A 15,735-nucleotide genomic window follows, 5' to 3' on the forward strand; every position below is an offset into this window, starting at 1 on the left:
TTTAAAAGATTTTTAGATACTTTCCAGCATGTTTTTTTTGATCCTATGACACTGAATATTTGCATCATGTTGAAGATTATCGACTGAATCCTCTACATAATAATTCCAGAAAAAAACAAGAATCAAACATCGTGAGATCAGCCCACTGGCAATTCCAATACCCAGGTGTACAAACCTCATTTACTTAAAGAATGGCCTTTCTCTTGAATTACATGATGATGCGATTTGAATAAGGTCCCCAAATCATCACCATTCTAGCTCACATAATGTGTCTTTGTAAAGGATCATAATGAGTCACCAAAGACACAATACCAGAAAGGCTATTTGGTTCAGAAATCATATGCTCAACCAGACCATGAAAAAAGTGATTGTAAATATGGCATATGCTTGACAAGCCATGGAACACCAGCTGGGCTCTGCTTCCTCCAAGAAGCTCCAGCTAGGTAGTGGTATGGCATCCTTCCAATGGCAACAGTTTCCTTTAGGCTTCCACAGAGTCGGAAGAGTTTGGGCCCCTCCTGGTTCATTAGATCGACATGGTCATCACACAGACAGATATTGTGAGTAAAAGTTGAGGGTGACCCTAGTCTGATGTTACCCCACAGGCTAGTTCCTTGTTGTCTTTCAAGTCTACTCATTCCCACAGCCAGTTTGCAGATTTCTGGTCAGTCTGACTTTAACTTTGTTTTTGATGACAAAATATTCAGGTTCCACAACTATTCAGAGTCAACCCTGTGCCTCTTTTGACCTTAAGTAACTTAAATCTATTCCCTTATTTCCTTCCTTAGCCTCTTTTTTTTTAAAAAAAAAGAAAAAGCAAAACTTAATAGAACCTTGAATTTCCTCTATTGCAAATTCTTAGGGTTTCTGTCAAAAGAGATTTGAAATACAACATGAAATGATGTACTCACATTCCTCACCACCATCTCCAAATAACTGAATTACATAAATAAAACATTATATGAAAAGTGCTTTGCTACAATTTATGGGAGGTAAATTTAAGAAGAGCTGGCTCATTGTAGGAAAATTCAACTTATCTTTTCCTGATCCTTTTATTTAATATAGGGAGAGAAATTTATGGCAGTTAAAAAAAAATCTATTACTGTTTCTCATAACTGAATCCATTATTTTTCTCCATGATCCATCAGGTAAAAACAAGAATAATAGATTGCTTTGACAGAACCTTGAACATAAATGTCCTCAAGAATCAAACACAGCAAGTTAAACGGGTTTCAGGTTGTATTAAAACAGGAAAAGATAAACTTTTTTTCATATTTCAAAATCAGATATTACTAAAAAATTTATTATTATTAGCTACTAAAAAACAAACTATAGAGTAGCTGAATTTGCACATTGAAATGGGAATATTTCTATTCATTTCTATATGTACACAAGAAAAATTAAACATGAAGAAATGAATTCAAAGAAAAAGAACTATTTTCTTTCCATTTATGCTAACTGGTTATTTATAATTTACTCCTTGATTGCATTAGACGACTTTAAATAAACAAGTTGTTCTATACACAGTCAACTAATTTAAAAGATTAGTCTTGATCTCATCTTAGAAATAGTTTCTGTTTATAAAGGAATCAAGGGGTTCTATAATCTTTAGCTTCGCACGACCCATTTCATTCCAAGGTCTTCAGGAAAGTTTGGGTATATATGCACACATCTGCCTGGAATACACACACACACACACACACACACACACACACACACACATCACATCACATAAACACACACAAATAAATATATACAGACTCACATACACGCATGTATATATTTAGAGAGAGAAAGTAGGGAGATGAGGTGATGATGATAGATGGGTGGATAGATAGATACAGAGATAGATAATTCTAATTGTTAATTCATCTCAGGGAATTTTCTCCTTAATGAACACCTCTCCAGCATCTCATATTCTCTACTTTTATTCAGATAAGCCAACCTCCCAACTTGTCTCTGACGAAGGTGACCACATTCCCAGATTCAGAGTCAGAACTTATTCCAATCCAATCAGCACATAGCATTCACATTAAGCCTATTACTGGTCCATGGCTGGGCATAGGACCCAAGTTTGCCAGAACACAAAAATGAAAATAATTCTTAATCCAAGTTTGGGATGGAGATTTCCCATTTTCTCTTGCCAGATGAGGAGAAGAGAACGCAGAACCCCTGTTTTGCCATTGACAGCCATCTGTGACCCTGGGAAGGAGGGCAATGCTGACGGCAGAGGGAGGTTTGGAAAGGACATGGGTCTTTGTTGACATCATTGAACTGTTAATGATATTGCACCTGAAGCCCTCCCTACTTCCTGTCTCCCAGTTAAAAGAGTTTACAAATTTACTTCTTGTTTAATCTACTTTGAATTTGGGTTTCCGTAACTGTTTAGATAGACACTTCTCCTTTAAAGAAAGGTATGAAAATATACTCAAAATATCCTGCTTTCTCATGGCTTGTTTCATTCCTATTGCTTTACACTGGAAGATTTTTGAATAGATATTTGATTTTGAAACCACCTTGGAAAAGTCTACCTAGTTATCTAATGAGACAGGTAATTTGATACATTCATTATTTTAAAAAACGATAACTTTGTTACAAAGGTTAATGCAAACTTAAGATGAATAAAAACACTCTTATCCTACCAGACCAAAAAAAAAAGTTTCATAACCAAGTTTAGACATTATTCCTAGCCTCTAGTTCTGAAATAGAGTTTGACCTATTTTGTAGTCCATTTAAAACTCTGGTCTGATTGCTGGCAAGATGGCCTAATAGGAACAGCCCTGGTCTGCAGCTCCCCGCAAGATCAATGCCGAAGGCGGGTGATTTCTGCATTTCCAACTGAGGTACATGGTTTATCTCAGTGGTACTGGTTGGACAGTGAGTGCAGCCCACGGAGGGCCAGCTGAAGCAGGGTGGGGTGTCACCTCACCCGGGAAGCACAGGGGGTCAGGCAACTACCTCCCCTACCCAAGGGAAGCCATGAGGGACTGTACCTGAGGAACGGTACACTCTGGCCCAGATACTGCACTTTTCCCATGGTCTTCGAAACCCGCAGACCAGGAGATTCCCTCTGTTGCCTATGCCACTGGGGCCCTTGGTGTCAAGCACAAAACTGGGCAGCCATTTGGACAGACACCAAACTAGCCACAGGAGTTTTATTTTCCATACCCCAGTGGCACCTGGAATGCCAGTGAGGCAGAACCGTTCACTCCCCTGGAAAGGGGGATGAAGCCAGGGAGCCAAGTGGTCTGGTTTGGTGGGTCCCACCCCCATGGAGCCCAGCAAGCTAAGATTCACTGGCTTGAAATCCTCACTGCAAGCACAGCAGTCTGAGATCGACCTGGAACACTTGAGCTTGGAGGGAGGAGGGGCGTCTGCCATTGCTGAGGCTTGAGTAGGCATTTTACCCTCATAGTCTAAACAAAGCTGCCTGGAAGTTCGAACTGGGTACAGCCCACCACAACTCAGCAAGGCCGCTGTGGCCAGACTGCCTCTCTAGATTCCTCCTCTCTGGGCAGGGCATCTCTGAAAAAAAGGCAGCAGCCCTAGTCAGAGGCTAATAGATAAAACCCCATCTCCCTGGGACAGATCACCTGGGGGAAGGGGTGGCTGTGGATGCAGCTTCAGCAGTCTTAAATATCCCAGCTGGCTAGCTCTGAAGAGAGTAGTGGATTTCCCAGCACAGTGCTCGAGCTCTGGTAAGGGTCAGACTGCCTCCTCAAGTGTGTCCCTGACCTCTGTGTATCCTGACTGGGAGATATCTCCCAGTAGAGGCTAACAGACACCTCATACAGGAGAGCTCTGGCTGGCATCTGGTGGGTGCCCCTCTGGGACGAAGTTTCCAGCGGAAAGAACAAGAAGCAATCTTTGCTGTTCTGCAGCCTCCGCTGGTGATACCCAGGCAAACAGGGTCTGGAGTGGACCTCCAGCAAACTCCAGCAGACCTGCAGCAGAGGGGACTGACTCTTAGAAGGAAAACTAACAAACAGAAAGAAATACCATGTCCACTCAGAGACCCCATCTGAACATCACCAGGATCAAAGACCAAACGTAGGTAAATCCAAGAAGACGAGGAGAAACCAGCGAAAAAGGCTGAAAGTTGAAAAATCCAGAATGTCTCTTCTCCTCCAAAGGATCACAGCTCCTCGCCAGCAAGGGAATGAAACTGGACGGAGAATGAGTTTGACAGACGGACAGAACTAGGCCTCAGAAGGTGGGTAATAACAAACTCCTTGAAGCTAAAGGAGCATGTTCTAACCCAATGCAAGGAAGTTAAGAACACTGTAAAAAGTTTAGAGGAATTGCTAGCTAGAATAACCAGTATAGCGAAGTACATAAATGACCTGATGGAGCTGAAAAACACAGCAAGAGAACTTCATGAAGCATACACAACTATAAATAGCCAAATCGATAAAGTGCAAGAAAGGATATCAGAGACTGAAGATCAACTTAATGAAATAAAGGAGAAGACAAGATTAGAGAAAGAAAGAAAGAATGAAAAGGAACTAGTAAAGCCTCCAAGAAATATGGGACTATGTGAAAACACCAAGTCTACGTTTGACTGGTGTACCTGAAAGTGACGGGGAGAATGGAACCAAGCTGGAAAACACTCTTCAGGATATGATCCAGGAGGACATCCCCAACCTAGCAAGACAGGCTAATATTCAAATTAAGGAAATACAGAGAACACCACAAAGATACTCCTTGAGCAGAGCAACCCCAAGACACAGAATCGTCATATTCACCAAGGTTGAAATGAAGGAGAAAAACTGTTAAGGGCAGCCAGGGAGAAAGGTCGGGAAGTCCATCAGACTAACAGAGGATCTCTCTGCAGAAACCTTACAAGCCAAAATAGAGTGGGGGCCAATATTCAACATGCTTCAAGAAAAGAATTTTCAACCCCTCATTTCATATCCAACCGTACTAAGTTTCATAAGCAAAGGAGAAATAAAATCCTTTACAGACAAGCAAATGCTGAGAAATTTTGTCACCACCAGGCCTGCCTTACAAGAGCTCCTGAAGGAAGCACTAAACATGCAAAGAAACAATCAATATCAGCCACTGCAAAAACACGCCAAATTGTAAAGACCATCAACACTATAAAGAAACTGCATCAACTTTCAGGCAAAATAGCCAGCTAGCATCATATGACAGGATCAAATTCACACATAACAATACTAACCTTAAATGTAAACAGGCTGAATGCCCCAAGTAAAAGACACAAAATGGCAAATTGGATAAAGACTCCAAAATGGCAAATTGGATAAAGACTCAAGACCCATCAGTGTGCTGTATTCAGGAGACCCATCTCACATGCAAAGACATACATAGGCTCAAGATAAAGGGATGAAGGAATATTTACCAAGCAAAAGGAAAGCAGAAAAAAAAGCAGGAGTTGCAATCCTAGTCTCTGATAAAACAGACTTTAAATCAACAAAAATCAAAAGAGACAAAAAAGGGCATTACATAATGGTAAAGGGATCAATGCAACAAGAATAGCTAACTATCCTAAATATATATACATCAAATACAGGAGCAACCAGATTCATAAAGCAAGTTCTTAGAGAACTACAAAGAGACTTAGACTCCCACACCATAATAGTGGGAAGTTTTAACAGCCTGCTGTCAATATTAGACAGATAAATGAGACAGAAAATTAACAAAGATATTTAGGACTTGAACTCAGCTCTGGACCAAGTGGACCTAACAGACATCTACAGAATTCTCCATCCCATATCAACAGAATATACATTCTTCTCAGCACCTCACCACACTTATTCTAAAAGTGAACACATAATTGGAAGCAAAACACTACTCAGAAAATGCAAAAGAATGGAAATCATAACAAACAGTCTCTCAGACCACACTGCAATCAAATTAGAACTCAGGATTAAGAAACTGACACAAAACCTCACAACTGCTTGGAAACTGAACAACCTGCTCCTGAATGACTACTGGGTAAATAACAAAATTAAGGCAGAAATAAAGATGTTCTTTGAAAACAATGAGAACAAAGACACAATGTACCAGAATCTCTGGAACACACTGAAAGCAGTGTGTAGAGGGAAATTAATAGCACTAACTGCCCACAAGGGGAATCAGGACAGATCTAAAACTGACACCCTGATATCACAATTAAAAGTACTAGAGAAGCAAGAGCAAACAAATTCAAAAGCTAGCAGAAGACAAGAAATAATTAATATCAGAGCAGAACTGAAGGATATAGAGACATGAAAAACACTTCAAAAAAATCAATGAATCCAGGATCTGATTTTTTGAAAATATCAACAAAATAGATAGAACACTAGCCAGATTAAAAAGAAGAAAAGAGAGAAGAATCAAACAGACACAATAAAAAATGATAGAGGAGATCACCACTGACCCCACAGAAACACAAAATACCATCAGAGATTACCATAAATACCTCTAAGCAAATACACTAGAAAATCTAGAAGAAATGGATAAATTCCTGGACACATACACCCTCCCAAGACTAAACCAGGAAGAAGTTGAATCCCTGAATAGACTAATAACAAGTTCTGAAATTGAGGCAGTAATTAATAGCCTACCAACCAGAAAAATTCCAGGACCAAACAGATTCAGAGCCAAATTCTACCAGAGGTCCAAAGAGGTACAAAGCTAGTACCATTCTTTCTGAAAATATTCCAAACAATAGGAAAAGAGGGACTCCTCTCTAACTCATTTTATGAGGCCAGCATCATCCTGAGACCAAAACCTGACAGAGACACACACACACACACACAAAGAGAAAATTCCAGGCCAATATCCCTGATGAACATTCATGCAAAAATCCTCAATAAAATACTGGCAAACCGAATGCAGCAGCACATCAAAAAGCTTATCCACCACGATCAAGTTGGCTTCATCCCTGGGACGCAAGGCTGGTTCAACATACACAAATTAATAAACACAATCCATCACATAAACGGAACCAATGACGGAAACCACATGATTATCTCAATAGATGCAGAAAAGGCCTTTGATAAAATTCAACACCCCTTCATACTAAAAACTCTCAATAAACTAGGTATTGATGGAACGTATCTCAAAATAATAAGACAGATTTATGACAAAACCACAGCCAATATCATACTGAATGGGCAAAAGCTGGAAGCATTCCCTTTGAAAACTGGCACAAGACAAGGATGCCCTCTCTCACCACTCCTATTCAATATAGTATTGAAAGTTCTGGCCAGGGCAATCAGGCAAGAGAAAGAAAGAAAGGGTACTCAAATAGGAAAAGAGGAAGCCAAATTGTCTCTGTTTGCAGATGATATAATGGTATAAGTAGGAAACCCCACCATCTCAGCCCAAAATCTCCTTAAGCTGATAAGCAACTTCAGCAAAGTCTCAGGATACAAAATCAATGTGCAAAAATCACATGCATTCCTATATGCCAATAACAAACAGAGAGCCAAATCATGAGTGAACTCCCATTCACAATTGCTGCAAAGAGAATAAAATACCTAGAAATACAACTTACAATGGATGTGAAGGACCTCTTCAAGGAGAACTACAAACCACTGCTGAAGGAAATAAGACACAAATAAATTGAAAAACATTCCATGCTCATGGATAGGAAGAATCAATATTGTGAAAATGGCCATATTGCCCAAGACAATTTATATATTCAATGCTATCCCCATCAAACTACCATTGACTTTCTTCACAGAATTGGAAAAAACTACTTTAAACTTCATATGGAATCAAAAAAGAGCCTGCATAGCCAAGACAATCCTAAGCAAAAAGAACAAAGTTGTAGGCATCATGCTACCTGATTTCAAACTATATCACAAGCCTACAGTAAACAAAACAGCATGGTAGTGGTACCAAAACAAATATATAGACCAATGGAACAGAACAGAGGCCTCAGAAATAACACCACACATCTACAACCATCTGATTTTTGATAAACCTGACAAAAACAAGCAATGGGGAAAGGATTTCCTATTTAATAAATGGTGTTGGGAAAACTGGCTAGCATATGCAGAAAACTGAAACTGGACCCCTTCCTTACACCTTATACAAAAATTAACTCAAGATGGATTAAAGACTTAAACGTAAGACCTAAAACCATAAAAAACCTAGAAGAAAGCCTAGGTAATACCATTCAGGACATAGGCATGGGAAAAGATGTCATGACTAAAACACAAAAACCAATGGCAACAAAAGCCTAAATTGATAAATGGGATCTAATTAAACTAAAGAGCTTCTAGGCAGAAAAAGAAACTATCATCAGAGTAAACAGTCAACCTACAGAATGGGAGAAAATTTTTGCAAGCTATCCATATGACAAAGGGCTAATACCAAGAATCTACAAGGAACATAAACAAACTTACAAGAAAAAAACAGACAACCCCATAAAAAGTGCGTGAAGGATTTGAACAGACACTTTTCAAAAGAAGACATTTATGCAGCCAACAGACATATGAAAAAAAGCTCATCATCACTGATCATTAGAGAAATCCAAATCAAAACCACAATGAGATACCATCTCACACCAGTTAGAATGGTGATCATTAAAAAGTCAGGAAACAACAGATGCTGAAGAGGATATGGAGAAATAAGAACACTTTTACACTGTTGGTGGGAGTGTAAATCAGTTCAACCATTGTGGAAGACAGTCTAGCAATTCCTCAAGGATCTAGAACTAAAAATACCATTTGACCCAGCAATTCCATTACTGGGTATATACCCAAAGGATTATAAATCATTCTACTATAAAGACACATGCACATGCATGTTTACTGCGGCACTATTCACAATAGAAAAGACTTGGAACCAACGCAAACGCCCATCAGTGATAGACTGGATAAAGAAAATGTGGCACATATATACAACACAATACTATGCAGCCATAAAAAAGGGTGAGCTCATGTCATTTGCAAGGACATGGATGAAGCTGGAAACAATCATTCTCAGCAAACTAACACAAGAACAGAAAACCAAACACTGCATGTTCTCACTCATAAGTGGGAGCTGAACAATGAGAACACATGGACACAGGGAGGGGAACATCACACACTGGGGCCTGTCAGGGGATGGAGGGCTAAGGGAGGAACAGCACTAGGAGAAATACCTAATGTAGATGACGGGTTGATGGGTGCAGCAAACCACCATGGCGCGAGTATACCTATGTAACAAAACTGCACTTTCTGCACATGCACCCCAGAACTTAAACTATAATAAAAAGTAAAAAATAAAAATAAATAAAACTCTGATCTGTAGGCCAAAGGGTATTTCTTTTTCTTTATTAATTACTCAGAAGTCTAGGCCACAGCAATCCTACTGTTCTCCTCTCATTTTCCTAAACTATTTTGATACTTATTTCTCAGACTTTACAGGCTATTAGATATTTCTCACATTTCCATAGATAATAACTCATTAGCTTTGCAACCTGATTCTCAATATTAAGAGATTAAAACGAATGTATATGACTCTCGGTTGACACATACTGAAGTATAGAAAAATTCCATCATTTCCTTCTGCAAAATGAAAAAGATTTTAATTCGTTTTCTCAACAGCTGCATCATTTTTTATGCATAGAAAAAAATGTGCAATTACTCCAAGTACAATCAAGTCATTTAACGTGGCTTTACCATCATTGTAGTTACAGGATATTTTAAAAGAGAAAAAAAAATCTCAAAGCACAGGTCCTGCTGTGCAGCAAAGCAATCATATTCCTTTATAATAACAGCCTGATGGGATTCAGCAATCTGAGGAATAATGAATAACCACTCTAATCAGTAAACAGGAAGATGCTACAACAGCCACTGAGTAAAAACTGACTATCATCTGTTGATTCTCTTGATCGGCATTTCAAACAATAAATTGAAATGTAAGTATCTCTTAAAAAGAAAAATAACTTTGTTTAGTGTGCTTAATTTTACCAGGCAGTGAGGACATTATATATCACCTTGATTGTCTTGCAGTGTTGCCCAGTCAATAAAATGCACAAATAATCTTTTTTATAATACATGGTCAACTTTATCCTATCACTTGAATACGTCAGGATAAACTGATTGTGGAGTTGGTTGATAACATTGTACTTTGGAACTGACTATTTGAATTTGTTTTGCTACTTTATTATTTGATATTCTTCTCCAGTGTTCATCTTATGAAGTTATTTGCATCTGAATATGAAGAGTCTGTTTCAAAATAGTCCTCAAGTTTCCAATGCAGTGTCTCAAATGTAGGTCGTTCCTTAGGCTCTGCATTCCAGCACTCCAACATGATGTTGTAAAATTGCTGTGGACAACTGGATGGCTGGGGAAGTCTATAGTTTTGAGCCAACATCTGGATTACCTGGGCACCTGTCATACCTAGAAAATACAGAACAGAAACAATAACAACAACAAAAAAAAAACAAGTTAAAGCTCAGAGTCTTAAACTTATAGCCATTTATACTCTAGGTTAGTAAGTAAGTCAATTTCCTTGGCAAAGCTTTGAGGTCTACCATTCCCTTCCCAGGTTCCACAGATTAAACTAAGTCCTGCAGCAGGTCATGTCTATAAGACTGCAATTCACTAGCAAAGGAGAGGGAAGTAATAAACCACCTCATTAATGCAAATTACCATCATCAAATTTTATCTATCAAGCTCCCGCAGGTACTTGGTATGGTCAGCCTCATAACTCTGCCCTCTAAGTCTGGGAGAAGCAGTTAAAGTCACACCTAAGTAAGTGACCTGCAGCAGAAAGGTCCACTTCAGAATTAATTACTCACCACTGTAAGGCATTTTGCCATAAGTAATGATTTCATAAAGAAGGATTCCAAATGACCACACATCGGACTTAATGCTGAATTTATTAGTACGAATGGCTTCGGGTGCAGTCCACTTCACTGGCAGCTTTCTTTCGTGTTTAGATTCATAGATGTCTTCATTATCTACCTGTTAATGCATTAAGGAATCCAGGCCAAGTTAAAGCAATTTTTTTTGCTACCCTCATTCATCTATAATCTGCTTCAGATTAAAATTTAGAGAAAAAAGATTCAAAATGAGCTTAGTTCAATTGACAATTACATTAGCAAATTCTGAATCTGGTATACAAGACTGAAAAATATGTGGGAAGTCATTAATAAAATATTATTTAAGAGCCTACTATGTGCCAAGAACAGCACTGAAAGAAACATTCTACTACATTTGGAGAATTAATACATGATTCAGGCTTCACATCTGATCCTGAGCGAAAAAAAAAGGAAGCAAAGTCTATTGTTTGATTTACTGATGATACTGAAAAGCCACTGACTTTGATAATTACCATGTAATCACTTGCTAATAATGAAAAGTAGGATCTAAGTGTTTTAAATTAATATATAAACTCACTGGGGTACTAATTAATTTATAAAAAGAAAAAAAATGATGAATTCATGAAGATTAAAAGGGAATCATTTATTTGTTGTTTCATGCCCTGTATCCATATTTTTAGGGTACAATATGGAAATTTTAAATTAATTTAAGAGAAAAACACCTAATATTATATCTCCTATAGAGTATCTTTCAGACTGAGGTAAAAATTGGGAAATCAAAAAGCCAATGATTGCTGAAGAATTCTGGTGGCATGCAAATTAGTCTGGCATACAGTGAGTAATGGTGGTTAGGTTAACACTGCGCAAAGTGTACAGCTTTTGTAAAGGAAATATAGGCGAACAGAGGTGACTGGTACTAACTGAAAAACAGATCATTAATTCAACTATATACTTAAGTACATACTTTCCAATCTGGTTGGTCACTGTTTTCTCTATTTTGTTTCTCCTTGATAAAGAAATAGGAATGTGCAGGCAGTTTGTAAGGTTTTGGACTATTGAAGTAGTTTATGGACTACAGAACTTGGAGAAACATTGTTTTAAAGAATAACAGTATATCTATTGGTTTACTAACTGTTAGACTTTTGACCTATTACGAAAACTAATTAAAACAAAACCAAATCCACCTTAAAAACTCTGGCAAGTCCAAAATCTGCTACTTTGTAGATATTATGTTCACCAACAAGGACATTTCTGGCAGCCAGATCTCTGTGAATGTAGTTCCGAGACTCCAGATAGGCCATTCCAGAGGCAACCTGTGCCGCTATGTCTACCTGTTGAGTCAGATGGATTTTGGACCCAGCATCACCTAAGCAAAAAGAGAAAAGTAAGAAAGTTACTTTAGAGAACATTTGAACTATAAAGTGAATTCTGAGAATTTTCAATGAATGAGCTATCAGTGAGATTAAGTACAATGACACTGATCTGTTGAGATATATATATATATATATATATCATTAACACAACTTAGTTTGCTGTGAAAGGTTAATAAGGCAACAATTTTTTCAGAGTCCAAACATTTTCCAAGGCCCTCTCTTCCTCAAATGAGTATTACAAGTAACAAGTCATCACATGATTCAAACATGGCTACAATTATCTGCGACTGTGGCTATTTTGCCTTTTTTCTTTTTTTAAATTTTATTTATCTTTTATTTTAAGTTCAGGGGTACATGTTCAGGTTTGTTATATAGGTCAACTTGTGTCATGGGGGATTATTGCACAGATTATTTTGTCACCCAGGTATTAAGCTTAGTACCCATTAGTTATTTTTCCTGATCTTTTCCTTCCTCCCCACCTTCGCCCTCTCATAGGACCCAGTATGTGTTGTTCCCCTGTGTGGGCGAACATAGCTCTCACTTATAAGTGAGAACATGTGGTATTTGGCTTTCTGATCCTGCATTAGTTTGCTAAGGATACTGGCCTCCAGCTCCGTCCACGTTGCTGCAAAGGACATGATTTCATTTTGTTATGGCTGCATAGTATTCCATGGTGTGTACGTACCACATTTTCTTTATCCATTCTACCACTGATGGGCATTTAGGTTAATTCCATGTCTTTGCTATTGTGAAGGGTGCTGCAAGAAACATACATGTGTATGTGTCTTTATGATAAAACAATGTATATTCCTTTGGGTATATATCCAGTAATGGGACTGCTGGGTCAAATGGTAGGTCTGTTTTTAGATATTTGAGGAATCGCTGCCCTGTCTTCCACAATGATTGAACTAACGTACGCCCCTACCAACAGTGTACAAGCATTCCTTTCTCTCTACAACCTTGCCAGCATCTGTTATTTTTTGACTTTTTAATGGCCATTCTGGCTGGTGAGAGATGGTACCTCATTGTGGTTTTGATTTGCATTTGTCTAATGATAAGTGCTGTTGAGCATTTTTTTCACATGATTTCAGTACCATATGTCACTGACTAATTTCTTCATGGAAATTAATACTTAACTGCTACTGAATTTCTTTCAAGCATTGCGTACTTTGTTTTAGTCATTGAGCCAATAAAACAATACTAACTTCTATGGCTGAGCCAATGAAAATTTCTCATTCTTCCATCATGTTGTTTTTAAAAACTAGCTCACTAATACAAATGAAAGGTCTATCCATAGTTATAAAGTATGTATATTACATTTGTACCACCAAGCTTGATACATTTTTTTTTTCTCTGCCTTAATCTGTTATTCTTAGAATAGGTTGCTCATCTCTCCAGACATGGACATACCTTCAATAGGCAAAGTTTCTCCTACTGGGAATTCTTTATAACTAAGTATTAAAAAATTTATATAGTACAATCAGTTTGATTATTATTAGTAGAGGGGGGTCAGCATTATTTTGTGGTGACTGACTCTTTGTATTTGCATTTGACTTACCTATTTTGTATTTGTACACAAAATAATACTGACTCCTACTTTGAAATGGGATGAGTCATCCCTGGGTAGGATTTAGCTGCCATGCTGTTGACAGATGTTTTCAGATGTCTGGAGAATTAAAATAATGTCACATCAACTCAAACTAATATTCCTCTTATATATCCCTGTCTGAATAAGCTGAATACTACACAAAGTCCATCAGACTCATGGTCAAAAGCATAGACACAAGCCCTGACTTGAGAGGCAGCTGTATGCATTACAGGGGTCAGGAAATCTGGTTTGAAGCTAGAGGGCCAGACTTTCAATCAAGGATATGCCTGATATTTCTCTGTGACCTTGGGCAAGCAGCTTAACATTCTTATGCATCAGTTTCCTCATCTGTACAATGATAATAGTAACTACTTTATGGTATTTCCTGTTAAAATGAAAATTAAAATGAATTAATTCATGTAAAGCACTTAAAGCAGTGCTTGGCACCTAGAAAGAACTCAGTAGATCCTATCTGTTATTATCATTGCTCCTATCTAATCAAGATAAAACATAGAAATTGCTAAGTTAGAGATACATATGAATTACCCATGTGGAAATGACTGAAGGAAGACAAGCTATGGGTCTGGAACTCAGGGGAGAATATGCAGCAAGAGATATAGATTTAACAATCATAAGTTATAAGTGGGAGTTAAAACAGTAAAAGTGGGTGAGATTGCTAGGAAATGACAGAGAAACACCAATATTGAAGGTGGGCAGAGGAAGATAAACCTACAAGAAAACTGTGAAGAATCAGCCAAAAGAATATGAGAAGAAAACCACTAGAGAAACTTGTAACATGTCAAAGGTTTTGAGAAAGAGAAAATGCCATGATAGTCAAATTCCACAAATAAGTCCACGAAGAAAAGGACTAAGACATTTGTTAAATATCATAAGGGAGTCCCTGGAGATCTTGGGGATAGGAAGAGCAGTTTGACTGGAGATCAGGTGGGTATAAGGATTTGAGGGCTAAATACGAGTGGAGGACATGGAGACAGAAGAAGGAGGTGGCAAATTCCAAAATCCTAATCAAGAAGGAAAACAAGAAGGTTCTGGTAGAGGTAAACATAAAGTAATGGGAAAGCAATTATCATAAAATTTGGGATAGTGAGGGGTTGTAATTGATAAAGTATTCAGGGGGTTTCTAGGGTGCTGGCCACATTCTAATGCTTGATGTGGGCAGTGACTGAATGGTTGCTTATTTGTTTGCTTTATAATTACATGTTAAATGATATTGTATGATTATGTGTTTTCTACATATATGCTATTTTTAATAAAAAATGAAATAAAGAGAGCCAAAAGAATTTTTAAGGGAAACACTTAAGCAGTGTGTGTGTGTACATATATATTTATTTTTTTAAGGCAAGTAGCATATCTCAATAAGTTGTGAGGTGAAATTAACTGCTTACCAATCCTTTTGTCCTTTCTTTTATCCCTGAGCACAGACAGAAGATTACATTTCCCATCTTCCCTTAGAGTTAAGTTGAGCCCTGTCACTAGTTCTGGGCAATGCTATGTGTGCAGAAATGATGAACATCACTTACAAGCCTGGGTGTTAAAATCTCCCACATCTTTATGGCTAGAGGGATGCATTTCAAAATGGTAGAGCCACATGAGTCTAAATCCCTGTATTATCCTTTAGAGAAAGTCACCTAGCAGAGCAGTCTGGCCCATATCAAAAAAAAAAATACCCATTGTTTTGTATTAAGTCATAGAGAGTTTTGAATTCTACATTATAGCAGATGACATTATGCAGTCTAATACAAGATATAAGCATGAAAATAAATTATAACTTAGTATGCAGCATAATGGCAAAACATTGCTGCTATGATAGCCAAAATAGCTAGGCCTTTTGATATCAAATTCACTCAATAAGAAAAGAAATGTATGGAAATTAAGACAAGCTGGTTACTAACCGTGAGTTATGTGGTGTCTTCTAAAATAGCTCCCAGTTATCTGTACCTCCTGATATTCAAGCCTTTGTGAAAGCCTCTTCTACTAATTGTGGC

At 37.9% G+C, this 15,735-nt stretch overlaps 1 protein-coding gene across 2 annotated transcripts in view; it reads right to left on the minus strand.

The window, feature by feature from the left end:
• Positions 1–9,244: 9,244 nt before the first annotated feature.
• The window catches only part of FRK (fyn-related Src family tyrosine kinase), a 115,314-nt gene continuing 108,823 nt past the window's right edge, over positions 9,245–15,735 (minus strand). Inside the window, exons 6-8 of one of the 2 annotated variants that reach the window (XM_011935040.1) lie at positions 11,953–12,134; positions 10,745–10,910; positions 9,245–10,343 (exon numbers count right to left, since the gene is read on the minus strand). In XM_011935040.1, the coding sequence (XP_011790430.1) occupies positions 10,132–10,343; positions 10,745–10,910; positions 11,953–12,134 (560 nt within the window). In that variant the 3' untranslated portion in view covers positions 9,245–10,131. The remainder of the gene's footprint in view (positions 10,344–10,744; positions 10,911–11,952; positions 12,135–15,735) is intronic. The other variant, XM_011935041.1, reaches the window with a different exon arrangement.

The sequence above is a fragment of the Colobus angolensis genome, unplaced genomic scaffold (genome assembly GCF_000951035.1).
Source record: "Colobus angolensis palliatus isolate OR3802 unplaced genomic scaffold, Cang.pa_1.0 Scaffold14, whole genome shotgun sequence".
NCBI lineage: Eukaryota > Metazoa > Chordata > Mammalia > Primates > Cercopithecidae > Colobus > Colobus angolensis.